Source organism: Acinonyx jubatus, chromosome C2 (assembly GCF_027475565.1).
Source record: "Acinonyx jubatus isolate Ajub_Pintada_27869175 chromosome C2, VMU_Ajub_asm_v1.0, whole genome shotgun sequence".
Classification (NCBI taxonomy): domain Eukaryota; kingdom Metazoa; phylum Chordata; class Mammalia; order Carnivora; family Felidae; genus Acinonyx; species Acinonyx jubatus.
In genome coordinates this window covers 147,284,397-147,303,667 of record NC_069384.1, presented here as the reverse complement: position 1 = coordinate 147,303,667, position 19,271 = coordinate 147,284,397, and the positions used below count along the sequence as shown (strand labels likewise).

The following is a 19,271-nucleotide window of genomic DNA, read 5'->3' as shown; positions in this document are numbered from 1 at the left end:
TGAATGAGTTCGCTCACAGCAGAAGGAAGTGGGCCTGAAGTCTACATCAGCCTCAGCACCGCAAATGACCCAAAGACACCTCGGCACCCTGCGACTCAGTCGCGGCATACCTCTGTGCCTTGGCTCGCACACTAGAAACGTTTCCGTTCAGCCTCTCACTCTGAATGGATGGTCTACAGTCTTTCCTGTTCACTAGGAGCACTGCTGGTGGCTCGTCACTATTCACTACCTTCTGTGGTGGAACAAGAGACCAGATGAAATCAAGGTGGTTGGGGCTGTGTGACTCAGCTCCTTGTTAAAGACCAACCGGCGACTGTAGAAGTCAGTGCACCTGCAGACGGTGCCCAAACGCAAAGGTCCCCAGATGTCCCATAACAACCAAAACTAGCTTTCTTGACTGAAAGCAAGGAGGGCTTCCGCTTCACCCCTTCTATGTACCTGGGGGCTCTCCTGTGCAAGACTGAAAGCAGTTGCCACTATCTTAGCAACTAGTTTTGTAAAACTGGCACCACACGTAGTATCTTCAACAGAGGCACTATTAGGAAGTGCTTAAGAGGGGCGCCTGGGTGGCTCAGTCGGTGAAGCGTCCGACTTCAGCTCGGGTCACGATCTCGCGGTCCGCGAGTTCGAGCCCCGTGTCGGGCTCTGGGCTGATGGCTCGGAGCCTGGAGCCTGATTCCGATTCTGTGTCTCCCTCTCTCTGCCCCTCCCTCATTCATGCTCTGTCTCTCTCTGTCTCAAAAATAAACATTAAAAAAAATTTTTTTTTAAAAAGAAGTGCTTAAAAGAAGTATGCCAACTAAGCAAAATGGTAGAGTCCAAAACTACAGATTTAATAAACTGCTCAGTACAATAGGAGGCACCAATCGACATTTTTAAAAGTATATGTTAGTTTCTTTCTCATTAAAGAATTTATCATTTTAAAGCACCATGAACTCCACAGTTGACTTTCCACAGAAAGTCCAATAAGGGGATAAAAACATGAGAACAGGACCCAAAACAGCATCAATGAGAGACACCACAAACCATCAAACGTGAGAAATGACCACTTCGGTTAACTCAAACGTCAGCCTTTCAGAATCTCATCATCTGTGACATTGTTAGAACACACAAAATCCATTTTAAATCTGGGGTTACAGTACCTGGTGAAGGTTGCGTTGTGTTCAGTCAGGGCCACGAGCAGTTTCAGAGCATAAGCTGGTACTGGGTCAGGCTCCGCGAGGATGTGCTCGTACCTGAGATGATAAAGTGATGAAAAAAATACTCAGTGGTTTTCTTCACTTAGCCTCCCCTCTGGACAACAGAAGCAATAAACCATAAGGTGCCAACATCTGGGGAAAAAAGAAGCCAATGTGTGAGCTGAAGGACCGGCACAGGACACTTAACTTCATGAACCTTCAAACAGCTTCACTTGCCAGTGGTGATGAGGGCACCCACCCGCCGCACAGAGGTCTGTTTTGGGGACACTGCAATGAGACGACCCGTGTAAAAGGATCGGCGTGAGGCTACACACAGAGTGAGAGACTGATAAACATCAGGCACCTGTGGCAGGGACCCCAAGACCACCCTCAAGTGCAGAGATTTGCTCACGGTGGAGTCATGGTGGACATTCATTCAGTAGAGCTTTGCGGCCAGGGCACGCAGATGAGTCATCAGGGAGAAGGACGCAGGAGGAGCCAGGAGGATTCCGTGCACAGGCTTCCTTATGCTATCTCCTTCAGTAAGAGGTCAGAGACAGCACAGTCTTTCCTCCGGCAATAAAAACGTGGCACACGTGTGTGGTCTTTCTGCCCATCAGAGACTCAAGTGACCCAGGTTTTTACTGGGCGCTGGACGCTCACGCAACCTCTAACTAGTATCAAAATCCATCCCAGGAGGAAAGCAGACGTTCGGCATAAAGCATGCTGGCTACACAATGGCCTGGCCACCCTGAACTCCCCCCATCAGTTAAATGGTGACTGGCAACACTCGGAGAGCCAAGTTCGAAGATGCCAGCCAGCCAAGGGCCGGCCTTTCTAAGGACAGCAGTCTCAGACCTGCCGTGTTAACTCGTTTCTGCACAGCACTTTTCTCATTACCACTTGAACATGTGAAATGTAAATGATTGCCAGAGAGAATAAAACTAAAAAGATAAACAAACAGAAGGCCTTTATTAAAAAATTCCCACAACACAGCTCAGACTTTGCTCCCATGTTCTTTGTCAGGCACAGGCTGGTTAACATACTGTGTCCTCCCCTTTTCAGGCTCAGCTATTTGGCATACGGTACCATGTAGGTGCTCCATAAATAAGTGGCAGGTGAAGGGATGGACAGTTGGATAAATGGAAGGACACATGGACAGATGAACAAACCAACCAATCAACTTTATGAGCCAACTCTCTGGAACAACCAACAACTAAAAGGGAGTTAAAACACCTCCCAAAACGCAAAATGTATATTTAAAAGTCCATGACATGAAGCGGATGCTTTTCATCTAGAGAGTAAGGCCCCAGGCTCTTATCAGAGCCTATTTACTCTCATTTTGGAAATCATTATATAACAAGCTTAATTATGCAGTCTCTAATCCCACAGCCATTAAAATAGGAGCCAAGTAAAGGGAGGAGAGGGACTATTACAGAAAGAACTGGGACTTGAAGGCATAGGAAACACACAAAAAAGCTAATCCAAGAACTCCAAACAGAGAGAAGTCTGGGGAGCATTTAACGTACAAGAAACAGCTGCTCGTACCTCGATGGGACCACAGGGCCCATTATACACCATCATGTTCAAAACGGGGGTAGTGAGTCAAGAAAATGTTAAATTGGGTAGAGTGCTCTGTTTAAGGAGACAGGAAGTATCACCTTTCAGAATTTTAGAAGTTTCTTATAAAATATTTTTAAATTCTAGTAATTAAAAGTTTTGTCCAGGTATGTCAAAGATAAAAATCTAAATATCAATCATTCATAAGAAAATCATAAATGTTAATAAATCAAAGAAAAGGGGCGCCTGGGTGGCTCAGTCAGTTAAGCATTCGACTTCGGCCCAGGTCATGATCTCACAGTTCGTGGGTTCGAACCCCATGTTGGGCTCTGTGCTGACAGCTCAAAGCTTGGAGCCTGCTTCGGATTCTGCGTCTCCCTCTCTCTCTGTCCCTCCCCCACTTATGCTCTCTCTCCATCTCTCAGAAATGAATAAACATTTTTAAAAATTTTTTTAATAAATCAAAGAAAACAACGTGAAAAAAATACAGCACAACCGAGCATAAGTACTTTTAGGATTGAAAATAATCAAATTTAGGAAAACGCTACATTTTATCATATGAATAAAACAAACATCGCAGAAACACCTTTAGAGGTGTTAAAAAATGTATTCATAACATTTAACATCCAGTTTGAAAAAAAAAAGGAACTCCACATATTAGAGAGAAATCATTATTCCTTTCTTGTAAAATAAAAAGCTCTTGCCTCCTAAGTTGGGGGTACCCAAGACAACCTTCCAGTTTAATGATTTACTAGAAAGACTCACAGAAGAGCTGTTACACTACCGATCACAGTTTGTTACGGTGAAAACCAGCAAAGATGAAAGATGCACAGGGCAGAGTCCAGGAGGGACCAGTTATGAGCCTCCAGTTGCCCTTTCCCAGCGGAGGTATGTGGACAGTTTATCATCCCAGCAACAGTGTGGACAACAAGGATGAAAGACTACCAGCCAGGGAAGCTCACTAGAGCACTGGTGTCCAGGGTTTCATCAGGCGTCAGTCACACGGGCATGGAGTGTCTGTGTGGCTAACCTTAGTGCTTAGGGCTCCAGCCCCTCCAGGGGTCAAGCTGATTTGGTATTGCCCAAGGCCCCCACCCAGATTCACATCGTTAGCATAAAGGGTCTGGCATGGCTCAAGGCTTCATGTACACAGAGAGTCTTTATCTGGCAGGATATTCTGAAGGCTCAGAAGTTATCTCCCAGCCCATCAAGGGCCAGTTTCTTTGTCATTAATGTGAAGGGCTTGAGCACCCCACACTTGCTAAGTTATTAGCTCTTTAGGGCACACATCCTGAAGAGGGAAACTGAGGCTTTACTGGGTTTAAAGTGATGTTTGGGGCGCCTGGGTGGCTCAGTTGGTTAAGCGGCCGACTTCAGCTCAGGTCATGATCTCGCAGTCCGTGAGTTCGAGCCCCGCGTCGGGCTCTGTGCTGACAGCTCAGAGCCTAGAGCCTGTTTCAGATTCTGTGTCTCCCTCTCTCTGACCCTCCCCCATTCATGCTCTGTCTCTCTCTGTCTCAAAAATAAATAAATGTTAAAAAAAATTTTTTTTTAAATATTTAAAAAAAATAAAGTGATGTTTACAAGTCAGATAAGAGGAGAATGCACTCTTCAGCTGCTTACCAGTATTTGGGAATTGTCAGCCAGAGAATTTCAAATGAAGGGGGGATGGGAGATTTCTGATGCGTCAGTCCAATTCTCACCCTGGACAACTGGCTCCCCTTGCCCTCATTCCCAGACTTAGCTGAATCACTGAGGAAAGGGCCATAAGCCTAGGAGTTTTAAAACGCTTCCCATGTGATCGTCTGTACTTTTCTTGTGGAAAACACAACAGAAGATATGGACAATTGGTTAGAAATGTAATAGACAATCTCAATAAGACTGAGAAAATATAAAATATTTTAAAATGGAGTTAACAAGAATATACAGAATCTACATTTATAAAGAACACACGGATGAAGCTTGACTGCCTGAAATTCAAATGTCTTAGGTTGTTTGAGGTTATCTAACCTTGAAACAGGAGGGAAAGATGAAGCCTGTACTGGCCTGTGCATGAGAGTTTTCCCAAAGAATATTATGTTCCTCTCCCCTTGGAAAAGAAGGGTAAGATTCATAATAGATATGTTTGGAATACAAATACCGAATATATTGAATATACTTCCATTTCATCAAAGATAGGTTTATAATGGTCAGCAAGAACTAGCCAAGAGAATGCTGTGATTTATTAAGCTTGTCTTCCTAACAGAGATAAAGCAGCTGAGCTGATAGTAATTGGATCTCACACTCCTCTGAATGTGACTTGGCAGGGGGGAAAAAACAGTGATAAGCCTAGACTTCTGAAAAGGCTTGGAAGGAGAGTGACCGGGGAAGAACTGGCCCATTCCAATGGGCACAGGCTGGAGAGGAGCACTCTGAATGCACTGAGCCTGGCCACAGACTGAGATCACTAGCAACATAAGCCTCCACACTCTTTTACTTCTAGAATCCTCCCTTATAAATAAGGGCTCTTTTCCAGGTCCCCAACAGCTAGGACCCAAGCAAAAAAAGCCATTCATACTAAATCCACATCCATCCCAAAGAAGAGAAAACCACTAAAAATCACCTATTCAGGAATCCAAGGGGTGGTCTCTTCCCTACCTGGCCAAGTGCCTGGTGAAACTGATGCCCAATTAGGTAAGCTGGCAGGAAGTAGAAACAGGCTATCAAAAGAACTCTGCATTATTGGGAGAAGTCACTCTGGGGAAGTGGCCAAAGAATTGGCCAAGTGGAAAGAGTAGAAATTCTGCTGAGGGTAAGAGGAGGCCCATATCTCAAAGAGGTCCACTCTGCCAATCTGGGGGGGAAGAATTCCAGAATATCCAAGGAACTTCAGAGAGAAGTACAGTGAGGAAGATCCTGCTAAACGAAAAGCTGAATTACTTTACAAACCCATAATAATAATTTTTTAAGTTTATTTATTTTGAGAGAGAGCAAGCACATGAGTGGGGGAGGGGCAGAGAGAGAGGGAGACACAGAATCCAAAGCAGGCTCCATGCTATCAGCACAGAGCCTGATATGGGGCTCCATCCCACTAACTCTGAGATTATGACCTGAGCCCAAATCAAGAGTCAGACACTCAAGCAACTGAGCCACCCAGGTGTCCCCAAAACCACGATGATTGTTAAGTGTTGGGTGGGACCAAGAAAATACATAAACACACACACACAAATTAAAAGGAAAGAAAGGTGACACAATATTGGACAAGAAAGAGTGATCTTCGAAAGGAGTTAGAATGGTCAGGACATAGCTTATGAAAATATATTGTCAAGTAATTAAAATTTAAGTAAAAAAATTTAACTTCCATTAAAAGACTGAAATGAGTATTCACATAATCACAAAGCCCTCTGTAACATGACAATAAGAAATGAATCAAAAAACTTTATAGCTTTAAAGTTTTTAAGTAATATTTCTCAATGGCAAAACCACCATAAACAAATGAAATGAAGGAAAAAGTTGCAGAATGTTGGTAGAAAACAGTAAATATTCTAATATATAAAGAGCTATTGCAAACCAATAAACATCCAAAAAAAAAAAAAAAACTGAACAAAATCTACCTAAGAAGAATGTAAATGGCCAAGAAGCATGGGACCAGCAGGGAGGGGTGGGGGGGGGGGGGAGGATTGCCAACTTCACTAATATCTGAAGGAATTCAAGTAAGAGATAACAAGGGTACAATAAAATAGGTTCATAAATGGAAACTGGTCACATAAACTCTTCATCACCTCTGAAAAAAATCTGCCAACACATACCCAACAAATGCCCTTACAAACATAGGTCAGTTTATGATTCCAACCCTAGAGATTCAACAAAGAGAAATAGTACGTATCCAAAGATGTAGCCCTGAAAGTGGTTCTTTGTAGCAGTAGATATAATTGTGAAATATTGGGAAAATCCTAGATACTCAGCAACTGGAAATTATTTAAATGATTTATAGTACATTTAGAAATGTAGGTGTAGAGGGGCACCTGGGTGGCTTAGTCAATTAAGCGTCTGACTCTTGGTTTCGGCTCAGGTCATGAACTCATGGTTCAGGAGTTCGAGCCTCGTGTTGGGTTCTGTGCTGACAGCATTGGAGCCTGCTTGGGATTCTCTCTCTTCCTCTCTCTCTATCGCTCCCCCACTCTCTTTCTCAAATAATAATAATAATAATAATAATAATAATAATAATAAAGAAATGTAGGTGTAGATAAGTGAATTACAAGACAGTCAATAAAACAGGATTATATTAGAATAGATACAGATATCACAGTCTGGTGTGTGAGAATTGACAGGAAAGACAGGTTCCCAGGAGTAAATTTCAACAAGTACTAAGCAAATCTCACTAGAATGGAGAGATCATATAGAGGCACGGGCAGTTATTAACATAAAATGGTTGCCAAAAGGCAAAACTGGAGAGCCTTGAATGGCTGGGTAAGCGCTGTTAATATTACTTCCTACAATGTAAAGGGTTTTTGAGCAAGGGAAATATATGAGGAAAACAGTGTGTTAAAAGGCATATCTAACAGAAAGCAAGATGGATTCAACACTTAGGGCTTAGAGGAAAGAGGTGTAAGGTTACCTTAAGAGAAGGCTACCAAACAGCAAAGGCGTGGAGGTGAAATCTGCCTTTCGAGCAGTTTGAAGACCTCCCCTCAGACCTCTGTGAGCAAAGAGTAGATAATCTACTCTTCGGCATTTTCTGTATAGTTTCATCCAAAATTTGACTAGGTGATATCCTGAGTCAATTTCAAAATTTTATGAACTAAGAGAGGGTATAAACCAAATAAAGAGTGGATATCTTGAGAACTTTTCGGTCTTGTGATTTTTACGTGACCTAAATTCTACATGATATTCCATTGTCTTGCATGGATGCATAACTTAAGTCTATCAGAAGTTAAATGGATAAATAAGTGGATGGAGAAACAAATGGCATATATACACATATATTTGTATATATATACATATATATTTCTTTAAGTGAAAGAAAAACAGGTATGACCTCAAAGAAAATGTTACAATATAATTTCAGATAGTAAACCCTAATCTCGTCTGGATTTCTTCAGTAAAATCAACAGCAAATTTTTATTACAAAGACCTGAAAGGCAAAAAAAAAAAAAAAAAAAAAAAAAAGACTTCAATAAAGCAACAAACAAAATATTATCCAAAAACCTGGAGTATTAGAATTATCCCAAGTCAGAAGGATACAAGAATATTTACCCCTACTTTAATTCCAAAATTATCCCAATTTAGATTCCTATAGGTTGTGTCCTGGGGCAGAGGGCAGGCGGGAATCACTCTACCTAAATGCACTGATTAGGTACACACTCAAAACAGCAAAGGCTTAGGTAAAAGGAACAAAGTAGAAATTTATGATGCTTCTATCTGCTGCAAAAACATCTGTGATTTAAATTTTATCTGCAAAATAAAATTAAGGAAAAGCTAAAATTGAAATACTCGACCTACTCTGATTCCCACCAGAAATGGCCAAGTTCATGTCTATTTTAACATAGAATACTTGTAGTTAAGGGAGACAAATACGCAATACAGAACCATCTGGATGTTCTTTAAGCAAACAACATATAAACCAGGTAGTCAAACTCACGACTTTTACTGGATATTATTTCAAAGCCCGATAAACAGCTCTATGGTGTATTGCCACTAATGGAACCCACTTATAAATTCCAATTTCTAAAAGAAAATACAATTCTAATTTGTAAAGAATATAGTCCTTTCTGAGATTCTAAAAAACAAAGCCTTAATAATTTATAAAGTCATTATGGCCCTGGTGATTGTACAAGTCACAAGAGAATTATAAAGAAGAAAGGCAGTACTCATTTTCCCCAGGAGAGAAATGCTGAATGCCATATTGTCATAAAAACACTCTAAGCACATTTATATCAGCATGATCTCTTTTCAAAACACACAAAGCTAAAAGAAAATATGAAAACTAAAGTACACGTTAGCAAAGTAGTTCCAGTCTAGCCAAGGCAAATTCCAGAGATTTTCGCCATGGCTTGCTGCCTTACGTAAAGCCTATCCTGACTATCCTACCTGAAACAACCCCTTCCTCATTCCCTTTACTATCCTTCTCTATCCTCTGACACTGTTTTATTTTTCTATACAATGCTCACAACTAACTGGAGTGATCTTACGTATTTATTTACTTCTTTGTCTCAACCACCAGAATGTAATTGCACTGAGGGGCAGGGATTCAATCTTGCCCACCATAGCATTCTCCATGCCCAGCACATCGAAGTCACTCAATACGTTATTTATGGAATGAATTAACTAAGAAAGAAAGAGAAAGAAAAAAAGGAGGGAGGATGAAAGGGAAGGCTTTCACCCTTGTATGCACAATCACACAACATAGTACAAATGACATTATTTACCTCTGTATGAATGCTAAAACTTCTTCTTCCCCAAGAAGAGCAATGGTGTCTTGCCTGAGTTAAGGATCTAGCCCCATTTGTGGTTAAATGCCCACACCTTATGCAACAAGTCTCAGACAAAAACCAGTCAGAAGATTACTTTCAATACTATGAGTTCATTGGATATTAAGCTGGAGAGAGGTGCCGATTTTAATGGATGAAGTCATTCTGGACTTAAGTTCCACTAAATATTGCCTCTTCTGCCTGACACTTTCAGATTAAACCTTGTCTTTCAGCTGAAGGAAATCACAGTAATTTTTCAAGTATATACGGTTATTTTTCTTCCCAGAAAAAAACTTTTTCTCATGAATCACACAGAAAACTCAAGTTACATCAGCAGCATTCCAGTTATCTTGAAGGAGGGGAAACTGAAGGAAGAAAGAAGAGGGCAAGAAGTGAGGGCATATACACCAAGTGTGGCAGGGCCAAGATTTGTCTATAAATATATTCTCATCACGAGACCCAGACTACCAATGGCCAACATCACCTACTTTAACACACAGAGTTTTCTCAAGGTGGTTGCAGAAGAGGAGCTCAGAGAGGTTGCACACATGAGGGAGGTTTGACAAGTGTTGCTGAGTTAAAGATGGAGAGACCCGGGGAAAAGAAACGTGGGCACCTAAGGGAAGGGAAGGAAAGGACTTTGGTCCTACAACTGTGCACCAGGGTGAATAATGGTCCCAAACAATATGCCCAAGTCCTAACCCCCAGGACCTGTGAAATCGACCTTCTTTGGAAGGGGCTTATGGGGCACCTGGGTGGCTGAGTCATTTAGGTGTCCAACTCTTCATTTCAGCTCAGATCATGATCTCCCAGTTCGTGGGTTCAAGCCCTGCATCAGGCTCTGTGCCGATGGCACGGATCCTGCTTGGGATTCTTCCTGTCTCTCTGCCCCTCCCCTGCTTGCTCTGTCTCTCAAACCAAATACTAAAAAAAAAAAAAACAAAAAACAAACATAATGACAGGTGTCCTTATACGAGAAAAGCAGAAGCAAATTCAAGGCAGACACAGGGAAGAAGGCCATGAGAAGACAGGCAGAGATTGCAGTGGATGCTGCTATAAACCCAGGATTGCTGGCAGCCATCACGGGCCAGGAGAGAGGCATGGTTTCTCCCTCAGAGCCTCCAAAAGGAACCAACACTGCCAAGACTTTGACTGTGAACTTCTGACCTCCTAACCTGTCAAAGAAGAAATTTCTGGTGTTTTGAGCCAGTCAGCGTGTGGTATGAAACTAATGCAAACTGCAAGAAACCTAATTCTGCCAACGACCTCAACAAGCCGGTTTCTCCCCTAGTCTTCAGGCAAGGACACCCGCAGATGCCGGACTTCGAGGGCATGAGATCCGGAGCAGAGGACCCAGTCACACCATGTCAGACTTCCAACCTACAGGGCTGAGCAGATGCTGATTAAAGCCACTAAGTGTGTGGTGATTTGTTATGCATCAATACGAATCTAATAGGATATCAGAGTTTAATATTCCTGTATCATCACGTTAGTTAAGACTCATGATGAAAAGTTACATAAAAGTTTTGATGGTGAGCATCTTTTTCTTGTTCTTGATCTTAACGGAAATGCCCTTGAGTAGGATTTCAAAACCGTGATCAAAGGAGTTCTCGGGAGATGTTAACAGATAAGCCATCAGAAATAGTGTCTTAAGGTCATAAAACGTTGAGAAACACTGAGCTTTAGACAGTTAAATGGGTAAATTGTGAAATTCAAAAGCTAAGGGGTAGTAAACACACAGAGCATTTCGGAAAGAACCTGTACTCTGTGGCAGGTTCATGAATACTACACAGGCTCAGTGTTGAAGGAAGCGGGCTTCAGTATTTAAGTTATACTTATGTAAACACTTCTATTTGCAGAGCTTACAGACTTCTTTAAAAAATATTAATTTCCAAAATTTTTGGCTCTGGCAGACTGCCCATGTTCCATAAAAGCTGTGCCTATCTCGGTCATTATTCCCAGCAACTATAGCAACATCTACAGTAAGATGTCCTCAATTAGTACCGGTGAATAGACAAGCTGATTAAGAGAAAAATATTCCCTCCCTGGCTCACATCATGCAACTATCACATGCAGATATCTGCTGGAAATCAGCTGGCCTGCGTACTTCTCACTACTCTGCCTCTTCCATGCCTTTGCTTACCCTATTCTTGACCAGAAGACCTACTCCTCTATGCAATCCTACCTAGATTTCAAAGTCTAAATGAAACACCATCTCGCCAGCCATGGCATGATAACTGTCCAGAGAAAAGGCACTGAACAAATACAACTTAAGTTCAACTCTTCAGAAACCAAAGCACATACGCTGCGAAGATGTAACAATTCTTTTCTCTTAATTCATTAATTTATACAGGAAGCAATTCAGCCTTGTTATTTATGATAGATGAAGTGATGGGTGATTTTATCTGTTAACTTGACTGGGCCATGAGCACAGAGATATTTGGCCCAACATTATTCTGGGTCTGTCTGGATAAGATTAATATCTGAGTCAGTAAACTAAGTAAGCCGATTGCCCTGCCCAATATGGGTGGGCCTCATTCAATCCTTCAAGGCCTGAGTAAGACAAAAATGCTGAGTGAAAGGGAATTCCTCTGTTCTACTGCCTTGAGCTGGGATACTGTTCTTTTGCTGCCTTTGGACTTGAAACATCATCTCTTCCTTTTTAAGTTTTTTTTAATGTTCATTTATTTTTGAGAGAGGGAGAGACAGGGAGACACAGAATCCACAGCTGAGCTGTCAGCACAGAGCCTGACGTGGGCCTCGAACTCACGAACTGCAAGATCATGACCTGAGACAAAGTTGGGCACTTAACAGACTGAGTCACCCTGGAACCCTGAAACATCAGCTCTTCTTGAATCTTCAGCCGATCAGTTTCCAGACTGATACGTACCCCCAATCAGCTCTCCTCATTCTCAGGCCTTCAGACTCAAAACAGACTACACCATCAGCTGGGTCTGATGGGTCTCCAGCTTGCCGACTGCTGATCTCAAGATTTCTCAGCCTCCACAGTCATGTGAGCAAATTCCTTATTGTAACTCTCTCTACATACACATGCCTCCTATTGGTTCTATTTCTCTGAGAGAACCATAACTAATATTTAATAAGATATTTATTCTTACAACTGAGTTTTCATTTATATCACACAGTCGTTCTGGTAAGCACCTGAACACAGGTATCACATGGTATTTAACAAGATTAAATTATCGTCCTCCCTGAACATTTTGTTAAAGCTATGACAAAAGACATCCACTCTTTCGCTAGGATCACCGCCCAGGAGCCATTTAACCACCAAGTAGAAAGAGCCTCTATGAGAACAAAGTCACGTAACTGTAGGCAGAGCAGAGAGACGGTGAGAAAGACACAAACACACAGGACTGTAGACATCACTCAAAGCCCCAAACCCAGCTATATTAGATGTCAGCACAAGCTCCTAATGTGAGCACACAATTATTTTCCAAATTAGTGTGAGTGTTACTATTTACAAATGAAACAGTCTTAATACGACACTTTTGAGTGAAAACTGGGAAGCCTACTACATATGTGCAAGAAAAGCCCAGCATCTCGACTTTAGCACGAGTATTATTTAAGGCCAAAGACGGATTAAAACCTTAACAAAATTAAAAGTATCAACACTAAGGGGCGCCTGGGTGGCTCAGTCAGTTAAGCATCCGACTCTTGATTTCGGTTCAGGTCATGATCTCACAGTTGGTGAGTTTGAGCCCCGTGTCGGGCTCTGCTGACAGCGCAGCACCTGCTTGGGAGACTCTGTCTCCCTCTCTCTCTGCCCCTTCCCCGTTCATAGTCTCTCTAAACAAATAAATAAATAAACATTTAAAATATATTAGAAGTATCGACATTAATATGTGTATTTCCCAAACCAAAACAGATGTAGGTCACTCTTACAAACCCTAGAAACTTCACAATTCTTTTTTTAAAGTACAAGCGAGATACAATATTTTATTAGTTTCAGTCATACATCATGGAAATTCAATATTTTTACACACTACAAAATGATCTCTGTCTAGTTATCACCATCTGTCACCTCCCCAACCTCCTCAGGTAACCAACAGTTTATTTCCTATGCGTCTGTTTTTGTCTTCCTTGTTCATGTGTTTATGTTTTTTTGATTTCACATATTAAGTGAAACCAAATGTTGTCTTTCTCAAGTCTGCCTTGTTTCACTTAACCTAATATCCTCTAGGACCATTCGTGCTGTCACAAATGGCAAGATTTAAGCCATACATCTACCTACTCAACGAAGAACACAAATTTTCTATTATTAGCATCTCTAAACTTCTAATTACCAAGAGTTATCATCAAAGACCAAACTCCTTGCCAAGACTTCTAGGTTTCCAAAGTCAAAGTAAATAAACGTATTACTTGTATTTCACTTTAAGTTTTTACATAACATTTACTGCGCATTTACATATATTCCAGGGAGGCACAATCAGCAATATTTATTTCAATAGCCACTTCACAGGTCTGAAGTAGGTACTGTTATCACTATGACCGTATTATTACAATCTTCATTTTAAAGGTTGCTAGGAGAGACGATACCATACCTAATAATAACAGTCGTGCTGCTGTTGCCAAGGGCGTACTATGCCCCACACACCGTACTAAGCGTCTTACAAGAGGTATCCCGTTTAATTCCCGCAAGTATCTTCTGAGTTAGGTACCACGGTCTCTATTCCACCGATGAGAAGACTGAGGCTGAGAGCGTGAACTGCAAAGCCAAGATCCATGCTTCACATCAGAATCAGTCCACAAGCCGTGAAAACATCCTACTCAATGTCCCAACCAACTCCCTATCATTATTATTATCCAAAGTGGATTTCAAATTGCTTAATAAAAACCTGAACTCGTCTACATTGCTTTTGTTCTTCAACTGCCATGTGGTTTCATTTGTATTTTTCTCTGCAACCCCTCATCTCTGGAAAACATAAAGATACATGTTACGAGAAAGACGTATTATTTAATCCAGCTCAGATGAGTAAAACAAAAGCACAGGATTATAGAGTTAACACTTTTTATTTTATAAACTGTTCCAAAAGTGGACAGACTTCAAGATATGAAGAAATTTCATTTCAAATCTGCACGGGTGTTCATCAGCTATCACTAAACTGTGAAGTCCTGTTAAAGAAAACCCTGTCCCTATGGTGGGGGCACATATCAGGCCCTAAAAAATGCTTCTGTATAAACCATTAGATAGCAGATATCCAAAGTAAATCACATTTTGCACAAATATATTTTTATACCTATGTATATTTTCTTGTCAGAAACATGCATGTAATTACATACAGATCAGAAGTGTAAAATGGCACTAAAAGCATGAATTAATCCCATGAGAGAGTGTTCTAATCTCATATCCACCCATGGAAGTACAAACATACATACTCCGAGATAACATATGCAACCAAAAATACTTTCATTGATAGCTTCTTACTGAGAAAGCTCCACCAAACAAAGTTTTAAATTTTTTTTTTTCATATACATAACCACTTTTTTACTTTGGGTATCAAAAGTATTCTTTTTTAAAATTTTTCAAGGCTGATGTTTGATTTTGCTGTGTATGGGTTTGTTTTCTTTTCATTTTGTTTCTTTGTTTTTGTTTTGGTACCTGTATGCTGTGTTTCCTTAAATACAGAATGTGCTTTGGTTACACGAGTTCAGTATTGATACAATAGTTCCACTCTTTCATGATGTTATTGATGTTTATTGTAAACGGGCCTGTACCTTCTTAATAAACATTGGTTCTTGCAGAAAAGGACATAAAAAAAATAACAAAATAAAATAAAATAAAATAAAATAAAATAAAATAAAATTTTTCTAATACCTATTTATTTTTGAGAGAGAGAGAATGCAAGCATGAGCGGGGGAGGCACCGAGAGAGAGGGAGACACAGAATCCAAATTAGGCTCCAGGCTCTGAGCTGCCAGCACAGAGCCCGACGCGGGGCTCAAACTCACGGACTGCGAGATCATGACCTGAGCCGAAGTCGGACTCTCAACCAACTGAACCACACAGTAAGAAAAGTATTCTTACAGTATATATTCATTATCAGGAGTCTCCCTGAGACCAAGTACAGCAGTGCAGGAATAAAAGAAACAAGAGTCTGGCTCGATAAACCAAGCCATTACAGATTCAATTCCAACCTGTCAAGACAGGCCCCCTCAGCCAGGAGGCGGCTCAGACACATTGGCCACAGGCTTCACAAATGTACCTTTCTAAACCAACGACGAGGGCTTGAATGCTTCAAAATATAATCAGACCAGGTTTCTATACATCGTGGAAGTTAATTTTTTCCTCAATGAGAACCGGAGATCTGGAGAAGTTGAACAAACTGAGGGGAGCAATTGGTGAAAAGTGCTGTTCCTGAAAACCTGTTGACCTCAGACTGCAGCTGGGGACCCCGAGGACACCAGGATCAAGCAGGCACATCAACGCACGACGTGCAACCTCGAATTCTGTAAAACTTTCCTTAACAGTGATATCTGGCATGTGTTTTTCAACTTTAACTCCAGCAAACTTTGGAGATATAGTGGGTTCCAACCCAGGCCCCCAAAGTAAAGTAAATGCAGCAATAAAAAAGGTCAAACGAACTTTTTGGTTTCCCACCACGTATAAAAGTTAGTTTGCACTATGCTATCGTCTATCAAGTGTACAATAGCATTATGTCTAAACAAAAAAAATTCACGTACTTTTTACAAACTTTACCGCTAAAAAGCGCTAACCATCACCTGAGTTTTCAGCGAGTCATAATCACTGATTACAGATGGAAACAAATACAGTAATAAAAAAGTTGGAACCACTGTGAGAATTACCAAAAGGTAGCCCAGGGACATGAAGCGAGCAGATGCTGTGGGAAAACTGGAGACTTGCTCAACACTGGGATGCCACAGACCTTCAACTGTGAAAGGTGCAACGTGTGTGAAGCACAATAAAGCAAAGCATAATAGAACGAGGTAACCCTGTACTTTTGATAAGACTCATAGTGCGGGAGAAAAAAAATTCAGTGTGCCTCAATTACAAGGTGTCATTTTAGAGTTTCACGTGTTTGCACTGGGTCCTCTTGGTAGTCACCCTACCATGTCTGCTACCTGAGCAATGGAGTAGAAGGAAAACGTAACCCCACTGTGTTAACTAATCGTCATTACTTGTTCTAGCACCACCAACCACCCCCCTGCAGCCCTGCTGAAATATCCTATTTGTAACTAAACTTAATTTCCGTTCCAAGAGTTTGGGGTGAAGGAAGATTTCTGTCCATCTCTTTGATTTCTGAGTAGGGTCAGAGAAACATCCCGATTCCACGTGCCAGTAGTCTTGTAATGTTGACCTTGAATAATCAACCTTACCTTCTGGCCATTAACACCTTTAAATCTGCGTAACCTCAGAGCCATGTGCCTTATGGAAAACCGCTAAGGCTCTAAATGGATTCTCCTGGGTTCTAGGCAGTGTAGTAGTCTGTAGTGCCTCTGTTTCCCAATTTCTTTTTTGCGAGCACGTAAGCATATGTACAAAAACATAAGAACATCAAGACCCCAACCCCATCATTAGAACTAGTCTGACAGAAGCTTCCAGACATCTTGCGCTTCTCTGCGCAAATGCAGCACGTGGGACTTACTGGGGAAGTAAGACATCTCTAATGAGAGCCAGCAGATTGCTGTCAGAGTCAACATTCGCCTCCTTCTTGCCATCCCCGACCTCCTGGTTCACGAGTAGAGATGTGGTTTCTGAGAGCAACCGCAAGCTGAAGAGTCTCCACTCCACTTGAAAGAAAAGTGCCAAGAATGTGAGTCCATGGTGATAGAATGAAAACAGAATGTGCACCTACTGGCATTCTCAGTGACGGGGTCACACTTACCATTTTGGCTCTGAACCAAGGAGACCAAGGGTGGCAGGATATAATCAACAACCTTAAAGAAAAGATGTGAAAGACTTGGTTCAAATGTTTATAATCACAAAACTGGTATTAACCACTATCTGTGCTTTTTGCACTGACAGAATCACTAATCAAAAGAGGGGGAAAATCAACAGCTAAATTTATCCTGGATTTAAACTCTACATAAACCACCAGGCTCATTTAACTCTGAAAAAGTCCTCAGGTCAAAATGACATTCTGATCATCAAAACAGTAATTTATCAAAACCTTCAGGGTCTATGAAAGGAACCTTAGTATATAATCCAAAATCCGGTTGGCGTGGGTTGACATTAAACCACCAAATGAATATATATAAGCTAGTGATCATTATTCAAGTTTAAACTACACAACCAAAATATTGGGGGGAAAGGAGACACCCAATCTTTGTGTTTTATTAAATACATCAAAGAGCTATGACAAGTTAATCTTGGTTATTTTTAGAAACATATTCAAGAGATATAAATCCACTATTCAAACCACCTCTAGGATTTCCTAGTTACTGAGGGTACAATCAAATGTGGTTTGAAACCAACTCCCAAATAACAGATCGATTCCCCCCGATGAAAATGGACAACGAAGAAAGGACAAATCATTTCTGCAGTCTAATTTGGAAACCTACTACTCTCTCCTTTGATGAACTATTTTGGTGACAAGAAACAAAATTCCCGTTGTTTACAACTGAATGTATTCCTGGTCCGAAGACAAGCACTTGTTCTCCCTACACTGATAAAAGGGCAGGAGAAACTGTTCCCAGCCCCACAAGACCATCCTGCTATCCAGACCAATGAGATGAAGCCCTGCACAGGTAAAGATCTCTACACGTGGGCAGTAACCCACCAGTGTTAACCTATTCTAGTTTAAAAAAAGGTTTTTAATGTTTATTTATTTTTGAGAGAGAGAGAGGCAGAGCACGAGAGGGGGAGGGGCAGAGACAGAAGGAGACACAGAATCTGAAGCAGGCTTCGGGCTCTGAGCTGTCAGCACAGAGCCCAACACAGGGCTCGAACCTACGAACCATGAGATCATGACCTGAGCTGAGGTCAGATGCTTAACTGACTGAGCCACACATGCACCCCCTTGTAAGTTCACATAGAATATTCTATCCAGATATTGGTACAAGGACCCTAAGAACCAGAGATGTTTTGATCACCCTCTTCCATTAAGTGATGTCACATTGCTCAAAGCATAGCTGTCACACTCCATTAAGGAATTTTGATTCCTCTGAACTGCCAGTTGTGTCAAAAGCAAAAACCATGCAAAGGAAACAAACATAGCCCACTGTTAACACCCATCAACATGGTCAACGCCTACCTTACAGATTTAAGAGGACACATCAAAAGAGGAGTGGGTCTGAAGTAAATGACAGGTGTCCAACTCACATCTGAAAAACTAAGCATGGTCAAAAAGCAAGATCATCAGACAGAAGATGAACAATCAACAGTATTCCTACATGCCTACAATAACCAACTAAATGACATAATTAAGCTAAAATCTATAGAAGCAATCAAATTCTAAGGTATCTACGGTATTCTTTTACAGAAAAAAAAATGTAGAAAATATTTACAGGTACAATGGCCATTGACACGCTTCTGCAAAAAGCTTGAAAGCTGTCACAACCATCCTTACAACAAGGAAAATGCGAAACAAACAAAATCAACAACTCTTCTCAGACACCTCCAAGAACTGAAGTCACAGAACAAACCGCTCCCCTGAAGAGACAGGCAAACAGAATCACAGCTTAATGGGAGAAGAAAGGCCAGTGGAGTCAGCAGCTGGTACAAAACCTAAAGGCTAACCGAGGGGCTGTTGGGAGCCTGAGCTTGGGGGATAAAAGCTCCTGGTGCCCAGCCTTACTGGAGCACCCACACGCCCGGGAGTTTACTTCCCCGAGTCTCCACTGGACTCTCAGAGTGAAGATCAGAGAAAAACCCCTCATGCTTCCAGCAGAGGGAAGGCAAATGAGCCATTTTGAAACACGCTCAGAACATTCTTTTCTTCTTGACAAAGGCCTGGACACAAAGGACACTATCTTACCAGAGCCTATAGTAAGGTTTCAGCAGAACCTAACCAACCTGGGAAAGACAATCCCAACTCCAGCACCCTCCGAGCCTTCCTGTCTCCCCCGGGCACAGGCGCAGGGACAACTGACAAACACCTGTGAAC

General features: G+C 41.5%; 1 protein-coding gene across 15 annotated transcripts in view; it reads right to left on the bottom strand.

The window, feature by feature from the left end:
- ULK4 (unc-51 like kinase 4) overlaps nucleotides 1–19,271 on the bottom strand; it is a 571,462-nt gene that overhangs the window by 334,939 nt on the left and 217,252 nt on the right. For 14 of the 15 annotated variants that reach the window (XR_008298071.1, XM_053221605.1, XM_053221617.1 and 11 more), the window contains 3 exons: nucleotides 17,052–17,103; nucleotides 16,812–16,956; nucleotides 1,143–1,235 (listed from right to left, as the gene is read on the bottom strand). Coding sequence is in view for 14 of the 15 variants with exons in the window: in XM_053221605.1 (XP_053077580.1) it covers nucleotides 1,143–1,235; nucleotides 16,812–16,956; nucleotides 17,052–17,103 (290 nt within the window). In the remaining variant the exon portion in view is untranslated. The remainder of the gene's footprint in view (nucleotides 1–1,142; nucleotides 1,236–16,811; nucleotides 16,957–17,051; nucleotides 17,104–19,271) is intronic. The other variant, XM_053221608.1, reaches the window with a different exon arrangement.